General features: G+C 45.3%; 1 protein-coding gene across 5 annotated transcripts in view; it reads right to left on the reverse strand.

Annotated features, from left to right (window-relative positions):
- Positions 1-21,685, reverse strand: part of RGS12 (regulator of G protein signaling 12) — a 1,255,576-nt gene that overhangs the window by 1,072,848 nt on the left and 161,043 nt on the right. For all 5 annotated transcript variants that reach the window (XM_069632045.1, XM_069632046.1, XM_069632044.1 and 2 more), the window contains exon 2: positions 14,770-16,733. In XM_069632045.1, the coding sequence (XP_069488146.1) occupies positions 14,770-16,626 (1,857 nt within the window). In that variant the 5' untranslated portion in view covers positions 16,627-16,733. The remainder of the gene's footprint in view (positions 1-14,769; positions 16,734-21,685) is intronic.

Here is a 21,685-nt window from a genome sequence, read left to right on the forward strand (position 1 = left end):
CCTTTGATCCACATATGAACTTGTGAGAGAAAAAGAGAAGACTAAGGGTGTTGGTGCAGCACCAATTAACAATAAAAGAAAGCATCATAAGCAGGTACCTGAAGGAGATTAGCTATTAAAAATAACCACTAAAGACAACATCCCACACCAACCAACAACATAACCTTCACTGATCTGCAGGACCAGGCTGGAAAGGGGCTATGTGGGGTGGGAGGAGTAAATAGCTCACAAGGAACCACTCTGGTCCTGTATCCATGCACTGGAATGTAAGTACATAGAAATAAAATGGCTTACCACCAATAGAAGAAATGGGACAAGCTGGCAGAAAGCACTGCAAGTCATTTGCTTATCTTAAACAGGGCACCAGAGGAAGAAGGGTGCGTAATTGGGGGGTGGGGGGGTCTACTTTTGTCCCTTTTCATAGGATGTTTACATGGAACTACAGTTGCATCCAACAGTCGCAATCTAGGCTAGGTTGGATTACCTCCAAATCAGTTGACATGATTTGTATGTGTTGAAGCCAATTCAGGAAACTGGTATGGGTGATATTGGATGGTATTTAAGTCTCCCCTTATCAGGGGAGTTGCATACATGTTATTTACCTTGTTGGCTGGGGTTTTCAACTAAGTGAAGAGCGATTCGGCGGGCAGCCCTGCCAGTTGCCCAATCGCCACTGTAAAGTTTATATTAACTCCCTGACAGTGTGATAACCTAAGCCAATTGAAAACTGCCGTCCTGCAATGGATATACAGTCAGGATTCGTAAAGTTCTTAGACTCAAAGAGATGCCACTCTGATGCATTACTCTTAATTATACACTTGACACAAGAGTTAGGATGTTAATGCATTTTAATATGACCCACTATCTTCTGAGGGTTCCTATTTTCATTAAACAAGCTAAAGCAAAAGCAGATATAACAACTTCAAACCCATTAACAAGATTGCCATGTGGGCAAAGAGCATGTTACAATCTGTAAGTACTAGAACAACTTGTGGTTTTAGTTTAACAGCATGGGTAACCTTTATCTCTCATTAAGCTATACATTATGCCCGTCCATCTTCTTCTTTCCCGAATAAAACACAGACGTACAAGATGTACTTTGTACACAAAGAAAGGGAAAGGGAGAGAGAGATCGAGAGAGAAAGAGAGAGAGGGTGAAAGAGAGAAAAAGAAAGAGAAAGAAAGAAAAAGAAAGGGAGAGAGAGAGGGAGAGAGAAAGAAAGGAAGAGAGAGAAGAGAAAAAAGTACTCCTGATAAAAGCAAGATACAGAGCTAGCAGCTGGGATTTGGCCTGCCACTGGAGCGTGCTACCCCACACTTATCGGCCCTGGACAGGCCGGTGAGCTAGACTGAGTACAGGTACTGCTAACCCTTGTTTTAAGATAACTGATGTACCAGTGTATTCTCTGGAGGTGCCCTACGAACGTCAGAGAGGTGGACCCAATAGCACAATTCTTTGACTTTTACAGCGAGGGGAGTACAAAACGCCAGCTCGTAGGGCACTTGGAAGCGAGGTTTACTCCATCTAAGCATGAAATTGCAGACATATACGAGGTCCGTAGGTATCAGCTGTTGTCATATGCTTGGGATCTGTCACCATAATAGTCTCAACATCCGGTGTCTCTGGAGTCACAATCCTGGGAGGTGCAATCTGTCGGGAGACACATTTAATGGCCCTAGTTAGTGTGGTAAAATACCCCTTGAACTTATCGCCTAGCACCGCTGCTGCCCTATGTCTGTCTGAAGCCCTTCTTACAGCGGAAATGGAAAAAGGTATGCATACAACGGCCAGTGATCACTTCATGAGGTGACAAATGGTGGTCTTTGCTTGGCTGCGTGCGTACACAGAAGAGGGCCATGGGTAAATAGTGCACCCAGGTTTTCTTCAACATGGTACACAGTCTGGATAACTTACTTTTAAAGGAGCCCATTAATTCTCTCCACAACGCCATTGGCTTGTAGGTGGTAAATCGAACACATGTGGTGCTTGATGCCAAGTAGTGCTGTAAAATGCTGAAATAATGCATTGAAGACATGTGTGCCATTGTCTGATCTTAAAACCTTGCACACACCCCATCACAGGAAGACTTCCTGCACTAAAAATCTAGCAGCACACTTGGCATCCGGGTGTGCACACATCCCTGTTTCCACCCACCTTGAGAAAGGACGAACCACTACAATGAGATACCTACATTCATTACAACGCTCATCCATATCAGCAAAATCTATGTGTAATTCACGCAACGGCCAAATAGGGTGGAGCAAGGTGCATCGTAGTGTCCCTAGGGTCATCCCTGTACCGAAACCTTTACAGGCGGTGCAATGTATGACCACTACTGTAATGCTTTCCTGGATATTTGGTATAAACCAGTACTCTTGTAGATGTGCTTCTTCAAACTGTTGGATGGATAATGTAACTGTTCAAAGACTACAGCTAACAGCTCAACAGGCATTACTGTCTTCCCAGAGCTCTCCTGCCTTGATAACAGATCTGTCAAAGATTGCTTACAACCTCTTTTCAGGTGCCCTTCCTTGAAGTTCGATAATCTGGGAGATGGGCAATGCTGTATAAGGTGCTGGATGCTCGCTTGCCGTTGGGGTAGACACAACGTACTCAGCGGGTATTTCATTTGGCAGATACACCGCCATTTGGCTGCAGTGGCTGTGTTCCCCATTGATATTTCGTCTGTCCTATTAGTGTGAGTGGCGTACTTGACGACTGCCACAACAGATGACTGAGATAATGCTTCCATCAGTATTTCTAGCAGTGCTGCAAACTGCACTGGGGATCCATCTGCCCACCAAAAACCCCACCTCGTCCAGCGGGATAGACCGTAACGTACGCCAAGTCCGATTATATTGTAACATAGCACCCTTTAGAAGCTCTTAATGCTTCGATGAGCACTGTGAGTTCCGCCGCTTGTGCAGAGTAATGCATGGGCAACCTTTTCATAACCACCGTCTTATACTCTCCGTCCAGAAGTCCTATCACCGCTGCCCCTGTCCGTCTTTGCCAAACCTCCTAATCAATTGTGGAAGACACATCAACAAAAGTACATCACCCCCTGTCAATGCACAGTCCTTTGCTTTGGGAATGTACTCCTCCCCCTTCATTTGTGGCACAGTCGTGCACCATCATACCCTCTGCAGTAGGCATGTCCGTTAAAAAGGTGCCAGGGTTTACGGTTTTACACCTAACCTAATGAATATGGGGTTTAGAAATGATGATCTCATATGGGGAAGACCTTTGCGTAGTCAGAGTAGATTTTGACCTTTCTAGAATGGCAAACAAAGAATGTTCCACATACAACATGACTGAACATCCCATTACAATTGTAGAACCTCTCTCTATTGCAAATGCAACAGCTACTAAAGCTTGTTCACACGCAAACTGCTCTTGCATCACTGTATCCAAAGTGCTGCTATAATAGGCCAACGGTTTATAGCCCATAGTGCTTTTCTGAGTCAATACCGCCGTCATAAACTGGCCATCCGAATGTGAAAACAAGTACAATTCCTGCGTGTAATCTGGGGTGGCCAGTACGGGTGTCGAACTAATTACTTCTTTTTTAAAATTTTGTTTTATTAAGGTTTTCAAAAACATTACACATATAAGAGAAGCATTACTTAAAATACAATAACGTAACCTTTTCACCTCCCCGTCCCTGAACAAAACTTCATTACCTTCATTGTCACACCATTCCCGCCCTCCCTCCTCCCTCCCTCCCCCTTTCCCCTCCCCCTGTGGAACAAAGTTTTCTTCAGCGTTATCGCTATTCATCAATCTCCTGGTGCAATTGTCTTTTGATATTCGTCAGTGGTTTAGGCCGCTTGATTGAGGCTGAGTTTCAAATGCACTGTAGACTTACTCGGGTGAGACTCCTCTCGAGTTTAAGTTAGCATTCTGTAGACGCGTCTAACAAGATACTGAAGTCTGCATCCTTGCCCATTATACACTACAATCACCTAGTTCTTGGTCATGTATTTACTCACAAATTCTCCCCATAGCATTTCGTACTGAGCAGATTTCCCATGGAGGGCTGCAGTTATCTTTTCCACTGTACGGATATTAGTGGCCACATTAATCCATTCTTTCTTTCCCAGTACCTTATCCCACTTCCACTGCATCACAAGGCAAGCCTGTGTTGCCTGTAGGAGTGGTGCTGCCACCCCTGTCAATCTCCTGTGCTCTCCCTCAGCTTCCTCCATCCCGAATAGTATGAGGAAAGGTTTGTAATTGCGTCGGATCCCATCCAGTTCTCTAATCCAACCCAAGACCTCATCCCAGAAAACCTTAATACGGGAGCATCCCCACCACATATGCCAGTAATCCGCCCTCTCGACGCATTGACGCCAGCACAGGGGGCTACTTGACTGAAACATCTTGGACAATCTATGTGGGTCATATTGCCACCTGTGTAGGCGCTTGATAGCATGTAATTTGTACTGGTTCGATATCGATATTTGCGAAGCTTCTTTGCATATTTTCCCCCAAATGGCGGGGTCTATTTCTGATCCCTTCCCCACCTTAGTCTCCGATGTTTAGTTGACCCCTTCCCTGCATCTATCAAGGCCCTGTACATGGCAGAGATTAGGCCCTTTGAGTCTCTCCTTTTGTCCAGAAGCTCTTCGAAGGGGGTTAGGTCCCTCCGGATCTTATCCTTCCATTTGTCCCTCATAAAGATCCCCTTAAGCTAAAGGAATGGAAAGACCGGTAGGGGGCCCATACCCAATGCCTCCTCCAGTTCCGTGATCGTAACAAAAGTGCCCGCCTTCAAGATTTGACCCACTCTCTCCATACCTGCTTCAAACCAAGATTGAAATCTTTCATGATTGGGAATATCCTCCTGGACCCCGGGTGCCCATATATGACTAAGGGGAGAAGGCTATGTAGTGATACCTCGCATGTTAACCCCTTCCCGCCAGATTTCCCATATGGTGCCCAAAATTGGGTGATCTTTAATTCTACGTAGGAGCTTGTTTCTCGGAACCCATAGCCATTCTGTGACCGTGGCTGGGGACAGACTGAGGTTATCTAGGTCTAACCATTGAAGTCCTTTCTACCTTCTGAGATGTGGGATGAGAACCCTTACCTGCGCAGCCTCCTAGTACTTCTGTAGATTCGGGAGGCCCACAGACCCCCCCATCCTTGGGCAAAGTCAGGACATCATACGATGCTCTTGCCTTTTTTCCTTGCCACAGAAACTTCAGGATTGCCCTCTTTACCTCGCAAAAGAAAGGTTTTGGGAGGCGGATCCGGAGAATTTGGAATGGGTAGAAAAATCTGGGTAAGCACACCATCTTAACCGCGTTAAGTCTCCCAAGCCAGGATATAGTTAGTTTTTCCCATTTTTGCAGGTCAGCCCGGAAGTTCAAGAGAAGAGAAGGGATTGTATAGAGTGACTAGGTTTCTTGTTAGATTTATCCCCAAATAGCGAAGGGTGTCACCTCCTATCATTAGACTCAGTGGGGCAAATCTAATGGTTTCCTCCTGCCCAGACTTCTGAAGCAGAAATAAAATTGACTTGGCCCTATCGATCTTGAAGCCAGCCAGTGCCCCGTACTGTTCAATCATGTGGATCGCACTAGGTGTGGATGTTACGGAATTCTGTACGTGTAGCAGCAGCTCATCCTCATATAGGGCTACTTTGTATTCTCTCCCGCCTACCTTAAATCCTTCCACTTGTTGGTCTTCTCTTAGTCTCTGAGCTGGGGGCTCAAGGGAGAGAGCAAATAGTATCACCGAGAGGGGACAACCCTGTTGTGTTCCTCTGCTTAGGTCGAACCATCGGGAGTAGTCACTGTTAACCTCTACTGACGCTTTGGGGGAGTCCTAAACTGCCTTCAATCCTTTTCTAAACCTAGCACCCAGTCCCACTTTGCCTAAGACCGCTTCGAGGCATCCCATTCCACCCTATCGAATGCCTTCTCAGCATCTGCAGAGCAGAGGACTGGGTCTCCCACCATGTTCCGTGACTCGTGGATCAGGTGCAATGTCTTCCGCATTGTATCTACGCCCTGTCACCCCAATATACACCCAACATGATCCGAGTGTATTAGACGAGGCATGTATATTTCAAGCCTCGCTGCAAGTACCCGTGTGTAGATCTTGGCGTCGATGTTGAGTAACGATATGGGGTGATATGAGCCTCATTATTTGGGGTCCCTGGCCCCCTTGGGGATCAGCATGATGAGCGCTCTCGGGAAAGAGTCAGGCGCCACACCTGTCTCAAGAATGTCATCAAACAGCTTGACCATGAAGGGGAGGAGAGAAGAGAGGAAAGACTTCTAGAAACCTGCTGTACAACCATCCTACCCTGGGGCCTTCCCTTGAGTCAGCTGGTTCACTGCCCTCATTATCTCCTCCGCAATAATTAGGGCATTGAGTTTGTGAGTTTCCCCATGGGAGAGCTTTGGCACCTGTACATTCTCCAAGTATTTATTTATTTCCGACCGTACTTGGCCAGTCTCGGATTTATATAGCGTCTCATAGAACGACGCAAACGCCTGCGGGATTCCCTCTGTCCACCGAGTTCTGAACCTTCCTTCCCCTCTATGGTCGCCACCAATCTCTCGGTGTGCTGTCCTCGGAGTCTGGCAGTCAGCAGAGCATCCGCCTTGTCTCCTTTCTCATAAAACTTCTGTTTAAGAAGCTGAAGTTTCCAGACTATCTGACCTTCTTATAGGGTTTGGAGCTCCTCTCTCTTATGTTTGGCTTCCTGGACCTTACTCTCCCTCTACACTGTGGCGTTCCATGCTACTCTATCAAGGTGGGCTATCTACTCCCTTAGTCTGCTTTCTATTAGAGCCCTCTCTCTCTTCTTCCTGGCACCTTCTCTGATCAGGATCCCCCGCCATGTTGCCATCCCAGCCTCACACACTATTGTCCCTGGTATCTCTCCTGTGTTGTTCGTTTTGAAGTATTCCCTTATTTCCCCCTCCATCTCAGTTCGGAAGACCGGATCTTTTCCACAGTGACTCACTGCACTTCCACTTTGATCATTTGTGTGGGAGACCCGCCCAGTCTAAGTCTACAGTAACCAGATCATGATCGGACCATGTGATCAGCGAGATCTCTGAGCGCGTCGCCACCTCCCAGAGGGCACCCGTGATGGACAAATAATCGATCCTGGTGAAGGTACCAAGGGGTGTCGAGTAGAAGGTGTACCCTTTTTCGTTCGGGTGGAAATCGCCTCATGCATCCCTTAGCCCATAGACATCTAGCATCTCCATGACCCCAGCCCCACCCCCATCTTGCGGGTCTTGTGTTTTGGGATTACCCACCTGCCTGTCTAGTTTAATGTCTGCCCAGAGGTTAAAATCCCCCCCCCACAAGATTGCATGTGCGGAGGCTTCTAACATTATTTTTGGAAGCGTTCTCTGCAGAAATCGGGATTGATCCGTATTAGGGGAGTACACCGTTGCCAGCGTGACTGTCACTTTCTGTACGGTGCCCACAATCATGAGAAACCTACCTTCCACATCTGCCCACACCTTGGTTACCTCCAAATTCAGACCTCTCCTGACAAGGATCCCCACTCCTGCCTTTCTCAGGGGGCCGGAGCCCCATAGTTCCGCACACAACCTTGGACCCAGGATCCTGCATTCCTCCCCATGTGCATATTTAGTTTCCTGCAAAAATAGCATGTCAAGTCTCGCTCTTCGGAATTCCCTGGCCACAAGGGCCCATATCGTGGGTGAGTCCCATAACGTTTAGAGTTCCCACCTGAGGAGGCCATCCCTTTGAGGGCCTAAGTCTACCGCCATGTCTTTCTTATTGAATCTGCTGAGCCCTCATAAGGCCCCAGCGGCCACCCCTTCGATTCAGCAGACACTTTGCCCAGTCCCATTCCTGCCCTTAACCCCCATATGCTCCCTCCCCTTCCCCTTAAAGGCATCCGATACTGCCAGGTTAACATCACCAGGCCAAGTTCGGACCACCAGCAGGAACCAAATACCCCTCAGTCCCTTCTTAAAACAACCTCATTAACGTTAAGCCCCCTCTGTCCCCTCCACCAGAAATAAAGAACATCACACAGATCAAAAAGTACTCAACATTTCTCCCACTGATTGCTTCCCAGGACCGGCCGTCACAACACGTCCTGGGCATTCCGGGGATAGTCTCATCTTTAGGCTCTCCCTCTGGGATTAGCGTGCAGTTATGCACCGTCAACCTCTAGTTTCGTTGGGGGCATCACAGTCCGTATGGTCGGTGTTCCAATACTTCCGGAAACCTTAAGCATCCAATCCAGGGGAGGCATTCATCCTCCTGTATTTTCTGGAGGCCAGTATACATCTGCGTCTCGGCCCTTGGATTCGCCATTGTCTGTCCTCATCTTGCCTTCGGTCTTGATTCTGCTCGTTCTCTTGGTTGCCCAAGAGTTCAGTCATGCAGTTTTTAATATCCGTCTCCGTTCTCAGCTTCTCTTTACATTCTTCCAGTTCAAATGTAAGCGAGAATGGTTAGCCCCATCTATAGCAGACTCCCTGATCCTTTAACCATTTAGTTAGGAGCATGCACATCCGTCTCAAGGGCAAAGTCAGCGACGACAGGTCTTGGAAGATCGTCACTCTGGCTGCGCCAAGGGTGACTGGGCCACTGCGTTTTGATTTCTCTAGGATTCTGGCCCTATCGCTGTAGTTGTGGAAACAAACCAAAACGGTCCGGGGGCCTCCAGCAGCTCCTCCTGCTCTGAGTATTCTTTCGATCTTTGCTTCATCAATGGAGTCGTCTTCGAATAAGAGCTTCATGATGTCATGGAGCGTCCTTTTCAGGTCTTCCAACTCCCCCCTCTCTATCTGGAATGCCAAAGAATCTTAGGTTGTTCCTCCATTCACGATTTTCCAAATCGTCCATCTTTAGGTGGAATTCCTCCTCCCGCAGCTCCACTTTAGTTAATCTCTGGTCATCTGTGTCTCGAGAGTAGAGAGTGAGGTCTGATTGTTTTCAACACCTTCAAGTCTCTCCTCCATCTTGTCGATCCTTTGGGTGATTTTGTCGACCTTTAAGCCAATGTCTGCTCTCAAGTTCTTAATTTGTTCCAACAAGGCTGCCACACCCCCCTTGGTTGCCGCTGCATCAGTCCCTGAGGCCACCATGTGGTGTCTATGGGAGGTCTTCGGGGCGAAGTGGGGTATACCTGAATGCCGCTAACTTCTGCCCTATGTCCATGCACTCTGGTTCCAGCGCATGTGCGTCGCCCCCTGCCTTCTCTGAGTAGTTTCCCTTCCTCTTCAAACAATTCAGACCTCCTCAGTACGGTGGATCAGCCAATGGGGTGGGGTTTGCTAGTTTTCAGGGTTTGTTCCACTATCCCTGTGGCGGGCACACACCCCAACGTCGGGGGGACCACACCACAGGGGGGTTGCCAGGACAGGGGGTAGGGCGCAGGCAAAATTCCTCCCTTCCTAGGTTATGGTTGCAGTCGCTTCAGTTGTTCCCTCTCCCAAGGTCTTGCAGGAGGGCACCCACCTTGAGAATGAGGGCCAAACCCTAGTTACCAGCCTGTGCCTTCTTTCCATACACCTCGTGTTGGCGCGTCTGCAACACCTTCTGCACTCCCTGTTCACTTCCACCAGTGTTTGGTTGGCTACAAAGTCTTCAGCGCACCCAACCCACCCGTGGTCGATTACACTTTGGCCTCGAAATTAGTTCTGTTTTGAGTTCAGATGTTCTATATTGGGGGCCCGCACAACTAGGGAGCAGCCACTTTGGAGGGGGAGGGCAGAATTCCTCACTTCCGAGCAGTATATCACTTCTTGGCCCTTTGGTTTCGGGAGCACCAGTATCACTGCTACTGATCACGTGGTGAGCACATGTCTACGTGCAGGGGGCCAACCCCCTAGAGGGTCAGCTGAGCAAATTGGGTGGGTAATCCCGCTCCTGCCCTCACCAGCGAATTGTATCTCCTCTGCGCACCGGACATCCCCTGTATGTACTTCTTTTTGTAGTCTTCTTCCTAACAGATTAACACTTGTGGATCGTGTACTGTTTCCCCTGTTTCGGGACAAACGCTATGTGCGCGCCAGGAATTCCTTGCCCGATGTCTGGAAGGAGGGCACACGCCCCAATACTGGGGTCCAACCCTTCCACTAATACGCCCCCCTGATGGACAGTTGCACTGTCCTGAGCGTATCTGGAGCGTTGGGACCCGCTGGGCCTTGTGATAGGTTGTATGGGGCCCGGAAACTGTTGCCCCCCGCCCCACTGTCCTTGTATTCATTCAGCCCAGAGTGCCATAATAGTGCCACGCACAACTTGCTGGGTACTCTCTGTTCCTTCGACCTTTACGGACGTCGATACAGACACCTGGATAGCAACCTTTGCAAATTTGTTCTCCACCAGTTTCACTTCTTCACCCTGACGCATTTGAACTGTTTCCCTTTCCCGCTCCTTGATCCTTTTACAATGATGCACTATTATACTCTGTGTTTCCGGCCACCCCTTTGCCTCAATACCCATGATCTTATCCAACGCCTTCTGCACTTCCTTCGGCAAGCCGCTCTTTACAATAAAATAGAAAAATTGTACCAACTGATCACACAGCCCTCCTGTTTCAGCTCTCCACATCTCTTGCATTTTAAGAATAAATCTAGCTGGGTCCTCATCATCACACCTAGTATACTTCATCAAGGACTGCAAATCGGGGGTATCTGGGAAGGCCCTCTGTACCTGTGCCCTATCTCATTAAACAGTGCTCCATTATGTGCATCGTCCCCCAGGGTTACTCACGGATATCCGGCCTTAACCCACACATCCCCAGCTTGGGCACCAATTATAGCAACCATCAAGCTCTTAAGATCCCCTATTTCCAGGGGCACCCCTGCTGTTTGCTTTCGAATTCATATATCCACTTGCGTGCCCCTGCTGTGAGCTGCGTGAGGGCTTTAATTAAATTATTCTCATCCATTTGGGGCCAAGGCACATATTGTGTCCTCCCTGCCCCCTTAGGTATGAGGGGCATCTGCATCTTTGCCCTACTCCCACACCCTTCTTCACGACTCCTCTTCGCTTTACCAACACCATCTGTCCGGATCTGTTGCTCAACCTGCCCCCTGCACACAGACCTTCTACTTGGGGCGGGGGGTATTCTCAGTCGCATCTTCACCCCTTCCTTCTCCTATGCTATTACCCTCAGCAAACATATCATCGTCCTCTTCCTCCACATTCTCTCACAACACTGTATTCTCCTCTCTCAGGATTATCCACCCACACAGGCTTCTTTCTTTCTCAACACCTACACGTCTTATTCCTTCAGTATCTATTCTAAGCAGCCCTTCCCCTGATTTCCATTATCCCAACACTTCTCTGGATGCCCCTATATCCCCTACTGCTCTTGGGGATGTCTGTATCCTTCTTAGTTCTGTTATCAATCCTGTTAGCCTATCCTCAAACTCCCTTGACATGTAACCCGCTGATGCCGGTACTTCAGGCGGGTAAGTATAGGATATCGTCTGGGTCATTCTTTGGCCAGTGTGAGATAACATGCACACCAGGCGCCAGTCTGTGATTGCAGCCTTGTAGGGCAGATTCCTCTCGAAAATCTTTGCAACACTGTTAGAACAATGAATAGGTGTTGTGGCGGTTGGGGTGTGGGCTGTCCTCGTGGGAGCTTGGGCATGGGTGGGGATTTCTCTTGTCTTGCGCTTTTGGGGCCTAGTGCATGCAATTCCACATTTACCGTGCAGGTCTTCCCTTATACCTATGGTTACTAATATCTATGCAAATTAGCAATGCTGCTCGTGCATTATGCTGTACGATGTGGACAGACTAGATATGGTTATACTGGAGAAGGGTCCTGTTAAACTGGGAGGTGTCTCTCTCACCGTTCTTCCCCTCCCCCCCGCTGGCCCATCATAGTGCTTCGAATGCATCTCGCCTCACTCTAAAGCATGTAGGTGGGATGGGATGGGACTGCCCCCTTCCCAACAGAGGTTCAGTGTTTTTTCAAGGCGCACCCTCATTTGCGCAGATGCTTTATTAAGAGGGGCCTCCTGGATCTTTTGACCGTCAGGCAAAGATCATTTGTTAGGCGATCAGGCTAGGGTAGGAATCCTCTTCATTTGAGCCTGAAGCCTGCCCAATACTTCCGAAAGGCCTGGTGCACACAATGTCCTGTGCCCTAAACAACCCCACATAGACACCTGCCATCCAAAGGTAGACTTCTTCCTTTATATAGTGCCACCCCACAGCACACATTGAGCCAGTCCCTCAATCATGAACGCTCCATGGTCTTGCGTTCAGTTTCTGTGAACTGGCAGCAGAACCAAGGCAACAGAGAGACAGTAGTGTCCCACGGTGAGGCATCCCCATGAGAAAGAGAGCAACCTCTCCAAATTCATAATAGTGAGTGAAAACATTAAAAGGTGTACATTCATAATTTACTTTCCATGGCGAATAATCTGAAGAGTCAAGATTAAAGATTTTAACAGATTCCCTTTTCTGGCGTATCTATTCTGCCCCCAACCAGCTTTCTGTACCATGAAACAAATATATTTAAAAGCCTTGAGTTTCCAACCAAATTTCAGCCTCAACCCCTGCCCCCACAATAATATGGCACAGCTCTAAATTGGTCCCAGACAAGCAATGGTAAGGTAATACATACAAAAGCAAATTTAGAAAGAAAATGTCAACAGCTTCTATTTCCATGCAGAGCTCTAGAGCCAAATTAAAGAAGCAGAGGTAGTGAACAACCCAGCATAGGAACATTTTGGAGGACAAACTCATCTAATCGTATATATTAATCTACATGGCACTGAAGCCACATTTTCATTGCATGAGCAAGGTATTCCCAAATGGCAGAATCAAAATCCTTCTCTGCTCTATTATTGATTCTAAACCATACCCATAGAAATCCCATCTGCAAAGGATGAGCACAAAATCACCTCAACTTTGTATAAGCATGTAGCATAGATCTTTGCTAATAACATACATTTAAATCCATACAAAGTAATGAAATTAATCTAAAAATCGCCTATTCCAGAGCGATCTTTATCAGTATTCTGAATGAGAAGTGATTTGTGCATTGTGTGAAAATCCTTGGCAAGACCAGGAATGGGGTTAAATAGCAGACACAGAAATAGGGACAGCAACTTACTAAACTGTTGACACAACTTTATAGAGGAAAAATCAATACCAAAGAATATGACAACTATTTGTGAGCATGTCGTGTATTTGGGAGAGAGAAAAAGTTATTTTACATTGCAAGTTCATTTTAAAGTTGTAGTGGTCTCCCTCGGGGGGTGAATTTGTAAAGTATGTTATTTTATAAAAACATAAATGTTTTGGAGAACGTTACATGCCTCCCGAGGGCACGTGGATGTCATGCAGGAGCCAGCCCAATCCGGCTGACTGAATGAATTGAATATGCTGACTTAGGAGACAGAGTTGACAGGTTGTAGTTCGGGATAGGACATTTTACTCTTCAAGCAGACACTAATCAAACTAAATCTGAGCTACTATCCTAGAGTCTCCCTAGCTTCAGTGTAAGTGCTTAATATATGGCAATGGTGTACAGCCAACCCTGCATTGATAGAGTGGGGCCGACAGAAGCAACAATGTATCTGGCAAGCAATCTAGGTAAAACTGAAGCAAATTGGGACAAAGAGGTGTCGTAATGGGTACGTTAAATCCCTGTTCTTTCACTTACTTTAGTGTTTGGGAGGAAGAGGCGTCAGCAATGCTGAATAGATTTTCAATATTGAAACTGGCATCACTGATTAAATAATTATTGCTCGGCTGTCATTAAGCATCATGTGCTTTTTGATAATGCTATAGGTCAGGGTAAGAGGAAATCATTTTGTCATTAGCCTAGTTAATCTCGAGAGGAAGTAGCCATAAAGCAGGTGGGCTGAGCACGCAAAGGCAGCAGATCTCAAGCTCCCAATTACCTGGCAATAATACAATTACTGTACCACAATCACAGAGGCATAATTAATAAGGCAGTTACTGGACAATAATCATTGAACCACAATTGATCTTCATGCCACTTGGCCAAAGCCTGATGTTTTCCAGAGAGACCTAAGGCTAACTTGCCTTTGAAGCTGTCGGTTACAACTCCTGCTACCTAGTCTGTAGTGCAGAACCTATACAGCCGTTTAATGATCAAAAAGGTCTCTGGAAAAACACAGAAATACAATATTAAAAGCAATAGCACATTTTTGTGTAATCTTAACAGAAAACTTTAATAACTCGTATGAGATTCTAACTAACAATCATGTGAACGATGAGTTGCCATGTGCGCAAATGAGAGAGGACTGAATTCTCATGAGGCGGGATATGGAATGGAGCACAAATAATATTGTGTAGATAACGCAGCTAAGGAACCAGAACATTCGAATAATATTAATGAGCAGGACTGGAAGAAAGCCATTCAAAATCATGAAACTTTCAAATATTCTCAGTGCTAGTCTGGAAAATATCATGTTAAATTCAAATATAGATTTTCAAAACATCACAATCTGGATTTCACATCATTTGCAGAAAAAGCCCTTTAACATGGCTTTCAAATGATGAAAAATCAATATACAGAAGCTCAGCTCTGAGAAGAGGCTGAGAAAACACCTCAAGCAGAGTGTGTTCCCGAGTCAGCTCTAAACAACCTTTAATCCTAACAAAGGCTACTAAAACAAGAACCAACTTTATTAACAATGGCGCATACATAAAATGCGTTGAAGTCTACATCAAAACATGAAGCATAATATAAATTAAGGGCGATGTATTGCGTACAAAATTACTTATTTAACATGCCATGCACAAAATGCCCTTACCTTCATATCTCCTTTTGTTTTCATGCTCTTCTTTGGTGCACCACTAACACTTGGAACTGCAAACACTTTGTTTGACCATTCTTCTTTAGCTGCAGCCATTGGAGGCTTTCCAAAACTGCCTTCAACTCTATATCGATCAGCTGGAATCTTATTCATTGGAGGAGGAAGTGTACTACAGTTTACACTTGACCAACCATCAGTAGAATCTGCATAGGATTCCTGATCGCTGACATTTCCATGTTGCCAATCCTTCAAGACATGAACCGGCAACCATCTTTGATTAGAAGACGACGTAGCTACAGTGTTTGTCGCTCTCGCATGAGGCACTGGTCCACGAGAAGAGACCAACGGAACTTCAATTCGTGCAGCTGGACCAAAATGTTTCTTCATGTTTTGCACTTTTTCAGACTGAACTCCTTCCAAAGAAAACTGCCCTTCCTGGCCATGGGCATAACCATTCCAATGCATCGTCGACAGGCTTTGTCCTCTTGAAGGATTTTCCCACATACCATTGGGAATATGTTTGCTTGGGTTACTTCCCAAATCAACCACCAGAACTCTATTGCTTTTTTCTTCTTGATTAAAATTCCCAATTCCACTATCACTGTTGCTGCTTGTGCTGTTGTTTTGCTGAGCATCCGGATCGCCATCAAGAAAGGCTCTGGCTCGCATTCCTTCAATCATCTCCCCCATGTCTCGATATAAGACAGAGATAAACTGAAGGACTGGTAAAGAAGAAGTCGGAAACTCTAAACAACCATTAGTATCGGGATCTGCTGTGCATTCAAACCCAAAACGCCTGGCAATGCCTTGGTGGATTTTATGATTAAACAGGTCTGGGTCCACCATAAAAACATGGCACGAAGTCCTTAAGGCAGCTTCATCTTCTTGTGCAAGGCTGGCATCATCACTTGTCTGCATGGTCACCAGACCAAAGAACCTACGATCATCTGGACAAACCGCACTAAATGCAAGTTTTTCAGCAGGATAAACGGCCAACACACCAGCTTTGTCTGAGCATAGCTGGATGCAATCATGCATGATCTTCATTAGTACTAAGGAATGTATTTTCTGTTCTGCTCGCAGGCGCCGCATGCAGCCACGAATGGCCTGCAAACTATCATATTCAAGGTTGGAGCTAGTGGATGGAAGTTCTATTGAGCCAAGGTATCCTACAATCATGCCAACATTCAAAATACTGGCGTCCAATTCAAAATCTTCTGGGTTTTCCAACCCATTTATGAAAAGTGAGTCATCATTCAAAACCCTGGCTATTTCCTCTTTGGAAAGTACATCTGGGTTGTGATTTATACCTTCAGGTTTTATTTCAAAGTTAGGAGCAGATAAGGGTCTTGGTTTAGGAAAAGAGTTTTCCGAAATTCCAACAGATACACTAGGCTTATCAAAAATCATGTTGAAAATTCCACCAGATTGCATCTCTTCGACAACTCTTTCTGCTCTGTTTATACCCAAGGCTTTGGAATCTAGTTTTGGCTTCAAACAGCCTTTTCCATCATAAAATCCAACTTCTTCATCACTGGAACATGTATCAACATGATTCGTTCCATCAGCAATCACCATGTGTAGGACACCGGAACACTGTCCTATTAGCTTGACTACATCTTCATATGAGGCTTTAGTAACACTGATTTCATTCACTGCACAGATCTGATCTCCTGCTTTAAGTCCAACAAAGTCTGCAGGGCTTCCTTTCATAACACCACTGAGTACACACGGTGACTGTCCAGAAACTGTAAATCCATAGCCGGCCCTTCCCCTAGCCACTGCCACACTTCGGATTCGAGGGGCGGGAGGCATACTGAGTCGACGTTTCACTGTTTCTCCCGACCAATACATTTTTGTTTAGTTTATTGAAGTAAAAAAAATAAAATGCATCATTTAACTAGGTTTGATATTTGAAGAACTGTTTGAGTGCCATTGAGACGCCATTTGGTTAATTTGATCTAGGGAAAAAAGAAAAACAATAAGTTAAAAAGTTTACCTTATTAACAGGTGATCAAGCCGCATTTACCAAACAGCAGACTGACTGCGTTCATAAGTTACATGAAATAAGCAACGGAAAGAAATCTCTCTAAACAAAAGCTCTTGATCACAATGGAAATATAAATTGTATGTGAATGGTGCTGAACTCTAAACATGCAATGCACTAGGGAGGTTAGAAAGTACCACATTAGTTGGTGCCTTATACAGTTGGAAGTGTATGAGGTGTCACTGACACTTTCTGGGACAAATAGATGAAGTGGACAGTGGCAATTAAGTGTATATGGCTTAGCTACAAAGCAAATAACTTCAGACTATTGTTATAGATATATGGACTTGCAGGGGGTTATTCAAATAACAGCAGAGCCAATATAAAGAGCGTTACTAGCATAGAGAATTATGCAGCGGCACAAATGTATATTGAAATGAAGGAGCTTTTGGTGTGGCTATCCAGACAACTTGTTTTGGTGAATATTTTATTTACATAAGCATCTGACCAACTAGATTGGCGACGCGATATTTATGAAACCTCGATTTATCCATTTTTTATTTCAGGTTTAAAACAAGATCTCCAAAATATTTATTCAGTGACATTCTCACATATTTTGAGAGGAAAAAATGGATTCCCAACCAATTTTAAAACTACTAAGGTGCATTTGTACAAATCCAGAGCCTGAAAATAGTGGATCAGATCCCTTTGTTGAAGGGACGAAGGGGATCATGTGTGCCTTTTACCTTCAAGCGGAGAGGTTATTCTAAAGCCAGAATACGTATAATGACAAGTAAATAGAGATTATTTTTTTCTTATGACTTTTTGATCTAGGAAACAATGCGATGGATTCATAGAGTACACGTTTAGAGAAGATACAGCTCCTTTTTGAAGTACTACAATATGGAGATTCCCACGTGGTTAATGTGTGCATGTGTAATGATTTCAATCATTACACAACACGACATGAAGGGTTCTGTTCCCGCTACCCATTGTAATGTGGCTGTTCCAGCAGGTCACGTTCGCATTCTAGCTTCAAATGCGGCGGAATGGACGTTGCATCAGGAGAAGGCCACGCCCACAATAGAAGGAGCAGAATGTTTAAATGAATAGAGGACAGACAGCACGTCGCGTAGCTTCTCACTACGAGTTTGCAAGACGCTCCGTGAGTTCGCTTTAGGGCACTTACTAGCATTGAACATTCCTATATACTGCTACCCTTTTTATCTAACTATCTCACCTTTTCCTTTTCCGTTTTACTTCTGTAGAAATCCGCGTTTGTAACTGTTACAGCTTCCTCGCTCACATTCGCTCGGCAACGGCAGAGCAGCAGTATTCCTTTTCATGTCCCTTGCCGTATCGTGTTGGTAGGAGATTAACTCTTTCTATCCCCTCCATACAACCTTTCTTGGTACTGTGATATCATCATTTATGATCTTGCTGCTTTTCCTATTCAGGAAACAGTAGCCATTTGGGGAGGAGCATTCAGCAGGGAAACTACCAGTTCCAGCATCCTTTGCAATTATCCCTTTCAAACCATTTCACGCTTTCCAAAAGTTCAGGTTAGAAACTCTCTGCTTATTTCTTTAGGTATATCAATCCTACCTAACCTTCCGAGTTTCTCGGAGTATCTTTTTATGTTTATTAGCACTTCATTTAAGGCTGAATTCTGCAATCCCGGATTTTCCTTTTTCAAGCTAGAAATCTTGTCAACATCCTATGTAGGGTAAGGTTTCCATATGATTTCTAGAATAATTTTTCTCTTTCTAACCTTATCTATTCATTCTGGGATAACCTTTGTTAATTTACACACCTACAGCTGGGCAGATCCAAGGAATTAGCCATTTCCTGAGATTTGGGAATCAAGGAGTACACACTGCAACACCTGGTGAAGGAGGGCGCAGACCCGCGCTCCCTAGCAGCTCAGCACAGGGTTTTTTCCCCCACGAGGGTTTCCCTGGGACTTCCTCCGTGGTGTAGCGTTTACAGTGCTGAGTAGTGCCGGGGGTCTCAGGGTGATTCTTACTTACTTCGTTGTCCAGTTCTTCTCGCCAAGTCATCTAGAAGATAAGGTAGGATCTTCCTAAGATTTATACCATAACCTGTATTAACAGCTATTTTTGGAAGACCCACAAGGCTTCCCAAAGTTGGGTGGGACGTAGAGGTTACAGAATATTTCGAAGTATATTGTGATCCTCGATCTGATATTTTTTCGGGTAACCCATGTAAGGAAAATATTCTCTCGATGAACACTCTTGCCATCTCTGAGGCTGATGGTAGTTTGCTCAATGGAATGAAATGTGCGAGTTTCGAAAAAGAATCTACGGTTACCATAATTGAGGAACATGCTCCTGAGGGAGGCAGATCGACTATAAAATCCGTAGAAATAATTTGCCACGGACGTGATGGTAAGGGCATTTTGACCAGTTTTCCCACTGGGAATTGACGTGGGGTTTTAGTCTGTAAACAGAGAGGACAAGAGTTTATATATTCTGTCACAACCTTCTTCCAAGACGGCCACCAAAAATATCTTGCTACTAGTTCCTGCGTAGTAGAAATTCCCCTGTGACCAGCTACTTTTGAGGCATGACACAGTTTTAGGATTTCTTTTCGTAAGAGATCACTTGGTATGAACACTTGTTGACCCAAAAAATAACATCCTTCCTCCTTGACCATACACCAAGTGGAAAGTTCCTCTCTCTGTTGTTTCTTTGTCAACTTTCTTGTTTGTTCCTGAATGCGAGTGAGTAGATCCTTAATGGCCACTTGAGTCACCCGAGTTTGTGGAAAGATGGGTTCAGATCTGAATTGTTTTTGTGGTAGAATCTCTTTGAGAGAGAGCATCGGCTCGTAAATTGTTCGTTCCTGGAATAAAGGTAAAAAGAATTCTAAATGGAGAAAAAAAATGAGCCCATCTGGCCTGTCTGCTGTTACAAGTCTGAGCATACTACAGAGCTCTCAGATTATGATGGTCTGTTCTGACCTCAATGACCTGTTTTGCCCCTAACAAGAGATGTCTCCATTCTTCAAAAACCTGTTTAATTGCCAATAATTCTTTTTCCAACACTGAGTAGTTTAACTCAGCGGAAGACAGGGTTTTAGATAAGTATGCGATCGGGCGTTCTTGGCCATCTGGATCTTTTTGAAGTAAAACTGCTCCTAGGGCATAATGAGATGTGTCGGTTTCCACTATAAAACTGTAGTTTTGATCTGGAGTCATCAACACCGGAGAAGATGTGAATCTTCTTTTCAATTCTTCAAATGCCCGTTGGGTGATGTCTGACCAATGAAAGGGAACTCCCTTCTTTAAGAGAGAGGTGAGGGGATGTGTCAACGTAGAGAAATGAGGGATGAACCTTCGATAAAAGTTAGCAAACCCAACACATCTTTGTATCTCTTTCGCTGAAGATGGAGCTGGCCAGTCTTGTATAGCTGAAATCTTGGAAGGATCCATCGGTACTCTGGTGTGTGAAAGGATGTATCCCAGATATGTAACTTGGGGCTGATGGAATACACATTTTTCCATCTTGCAATACAGATGATTGATGAAGTCTTGATAACACTTCCCTAACATGTTTCTGATGTTCTTGCAAAGAACTGGAGAAAATAAGAATATCATCCAGATATACTATGACATAATGGAGGAGGATATCTGCAAAGAGGTGGTCCATAAATCTCTTGAAAACCGCAGGGGCTTTTTAAAGACCAAATGGCATCACCCGGTATTGGTAATGCCCAAATGGAGTGCGAAACGCGGTTTTCCACTCATAACCAGTTCTTATGCATATAAGATGATAAGCTCCTTTTAGATCTAGTTTAGTATATACTTTGGTGGCCCCCTTAACGGCTTCCAATATGTCTGGAATTAATGGCATGGGATATTTATCCGGAACTGTAATCTTGTTGAGACCCCGTTAGTCGATGCAGGGGCGTAACTCCTTGGTATTTTTCTTGGGGAATGAAAAATAACGATGCTGCTGCGGGTGAAGTAGATTCAGTGATAAGACCATTTTTCAGGTTTATCTGTAAATATACACGAAGAGCCTCCTTCTCTGATGCAGATAATATATACATTCTCCCAAAGGGTAGTGGTTGATCCGGAATCAATTCGATAACACAATCGTCTCTCCTATGCGGAGGTAACTCAGCGTATTCTGATGACGAGAATACCGATTGAAAATCTTGATATTCATCTGGCAAGCCTGCAATCTGATTGAGAGAATGAACCTTCGTAATGTCCTGGAAGGTAGAAGTAATAGACATTTCCATCAACCCTGTTTGATCCTTGATGGGTCCTGACACAAAAGGGCTTCCGTCGACACTCTCTATTGGGATAGGCACACTCTTGGACAATCGCGGAATCCCTTGTTCAGTGGCTCAGATATCATCCACAAAATTACCTGCGGCCCCACTGTCAATGAGTGCCGGAATGTTCTGCACCACTTTATCTCCAAATTTTAAGGAGACCTTCAATACCATCATCCAAGCCTCCATTGTTCCAATGCCCGAAGAAATAGGTACTGGATTCTGTGTCGCATTTGATGAGGAACCTGTGACATGTAAAGGTTCCCGGACCGTGGTTCTCTTACGGCCGGGCCTGGCTTTTCCCGACTTTCTTAAAGGGGCGATGGGACATTCCTGAACGGTATGTGTATTTGCCCCACAGTACATGCACAATCCCAAAGTACGCCAGCGAGACCATTCTTCTGGGGATAATGGGCCTCTGGTCGTAGTTCCTAGTTGCATCGGTTCGTCCCCCGAAGAGGATACCTTAGCTGGAGAAGGGGTTTCAGTTGACGGTCGATATGTCCTTCCCTTTTTCCTCTCCATTTGGCGTTCCTTTAGTCTGTAATCTATCTGCAGAACCATGGCAATAGATTCTGCCAAAGTCTGCGGGCGAGGCACACGTGATACCTCATCTTTAAG

Source organism: Ambystoma mexicanum, chromosome 6q (genome assembly GCF_040938575.1).
Source record: "Ambystoma mexicanum isolate Mex_15411 chromosome 6q, UKY_AmexF1_1, whole genome shotgun sequence".
Classification (NCBI taxonomy): Eukaryota; Metazoa; Chordata; class Amphibia; order Caudata; family Ambystomatidae; genus Ambystoma; species Ambystoma mexicanum.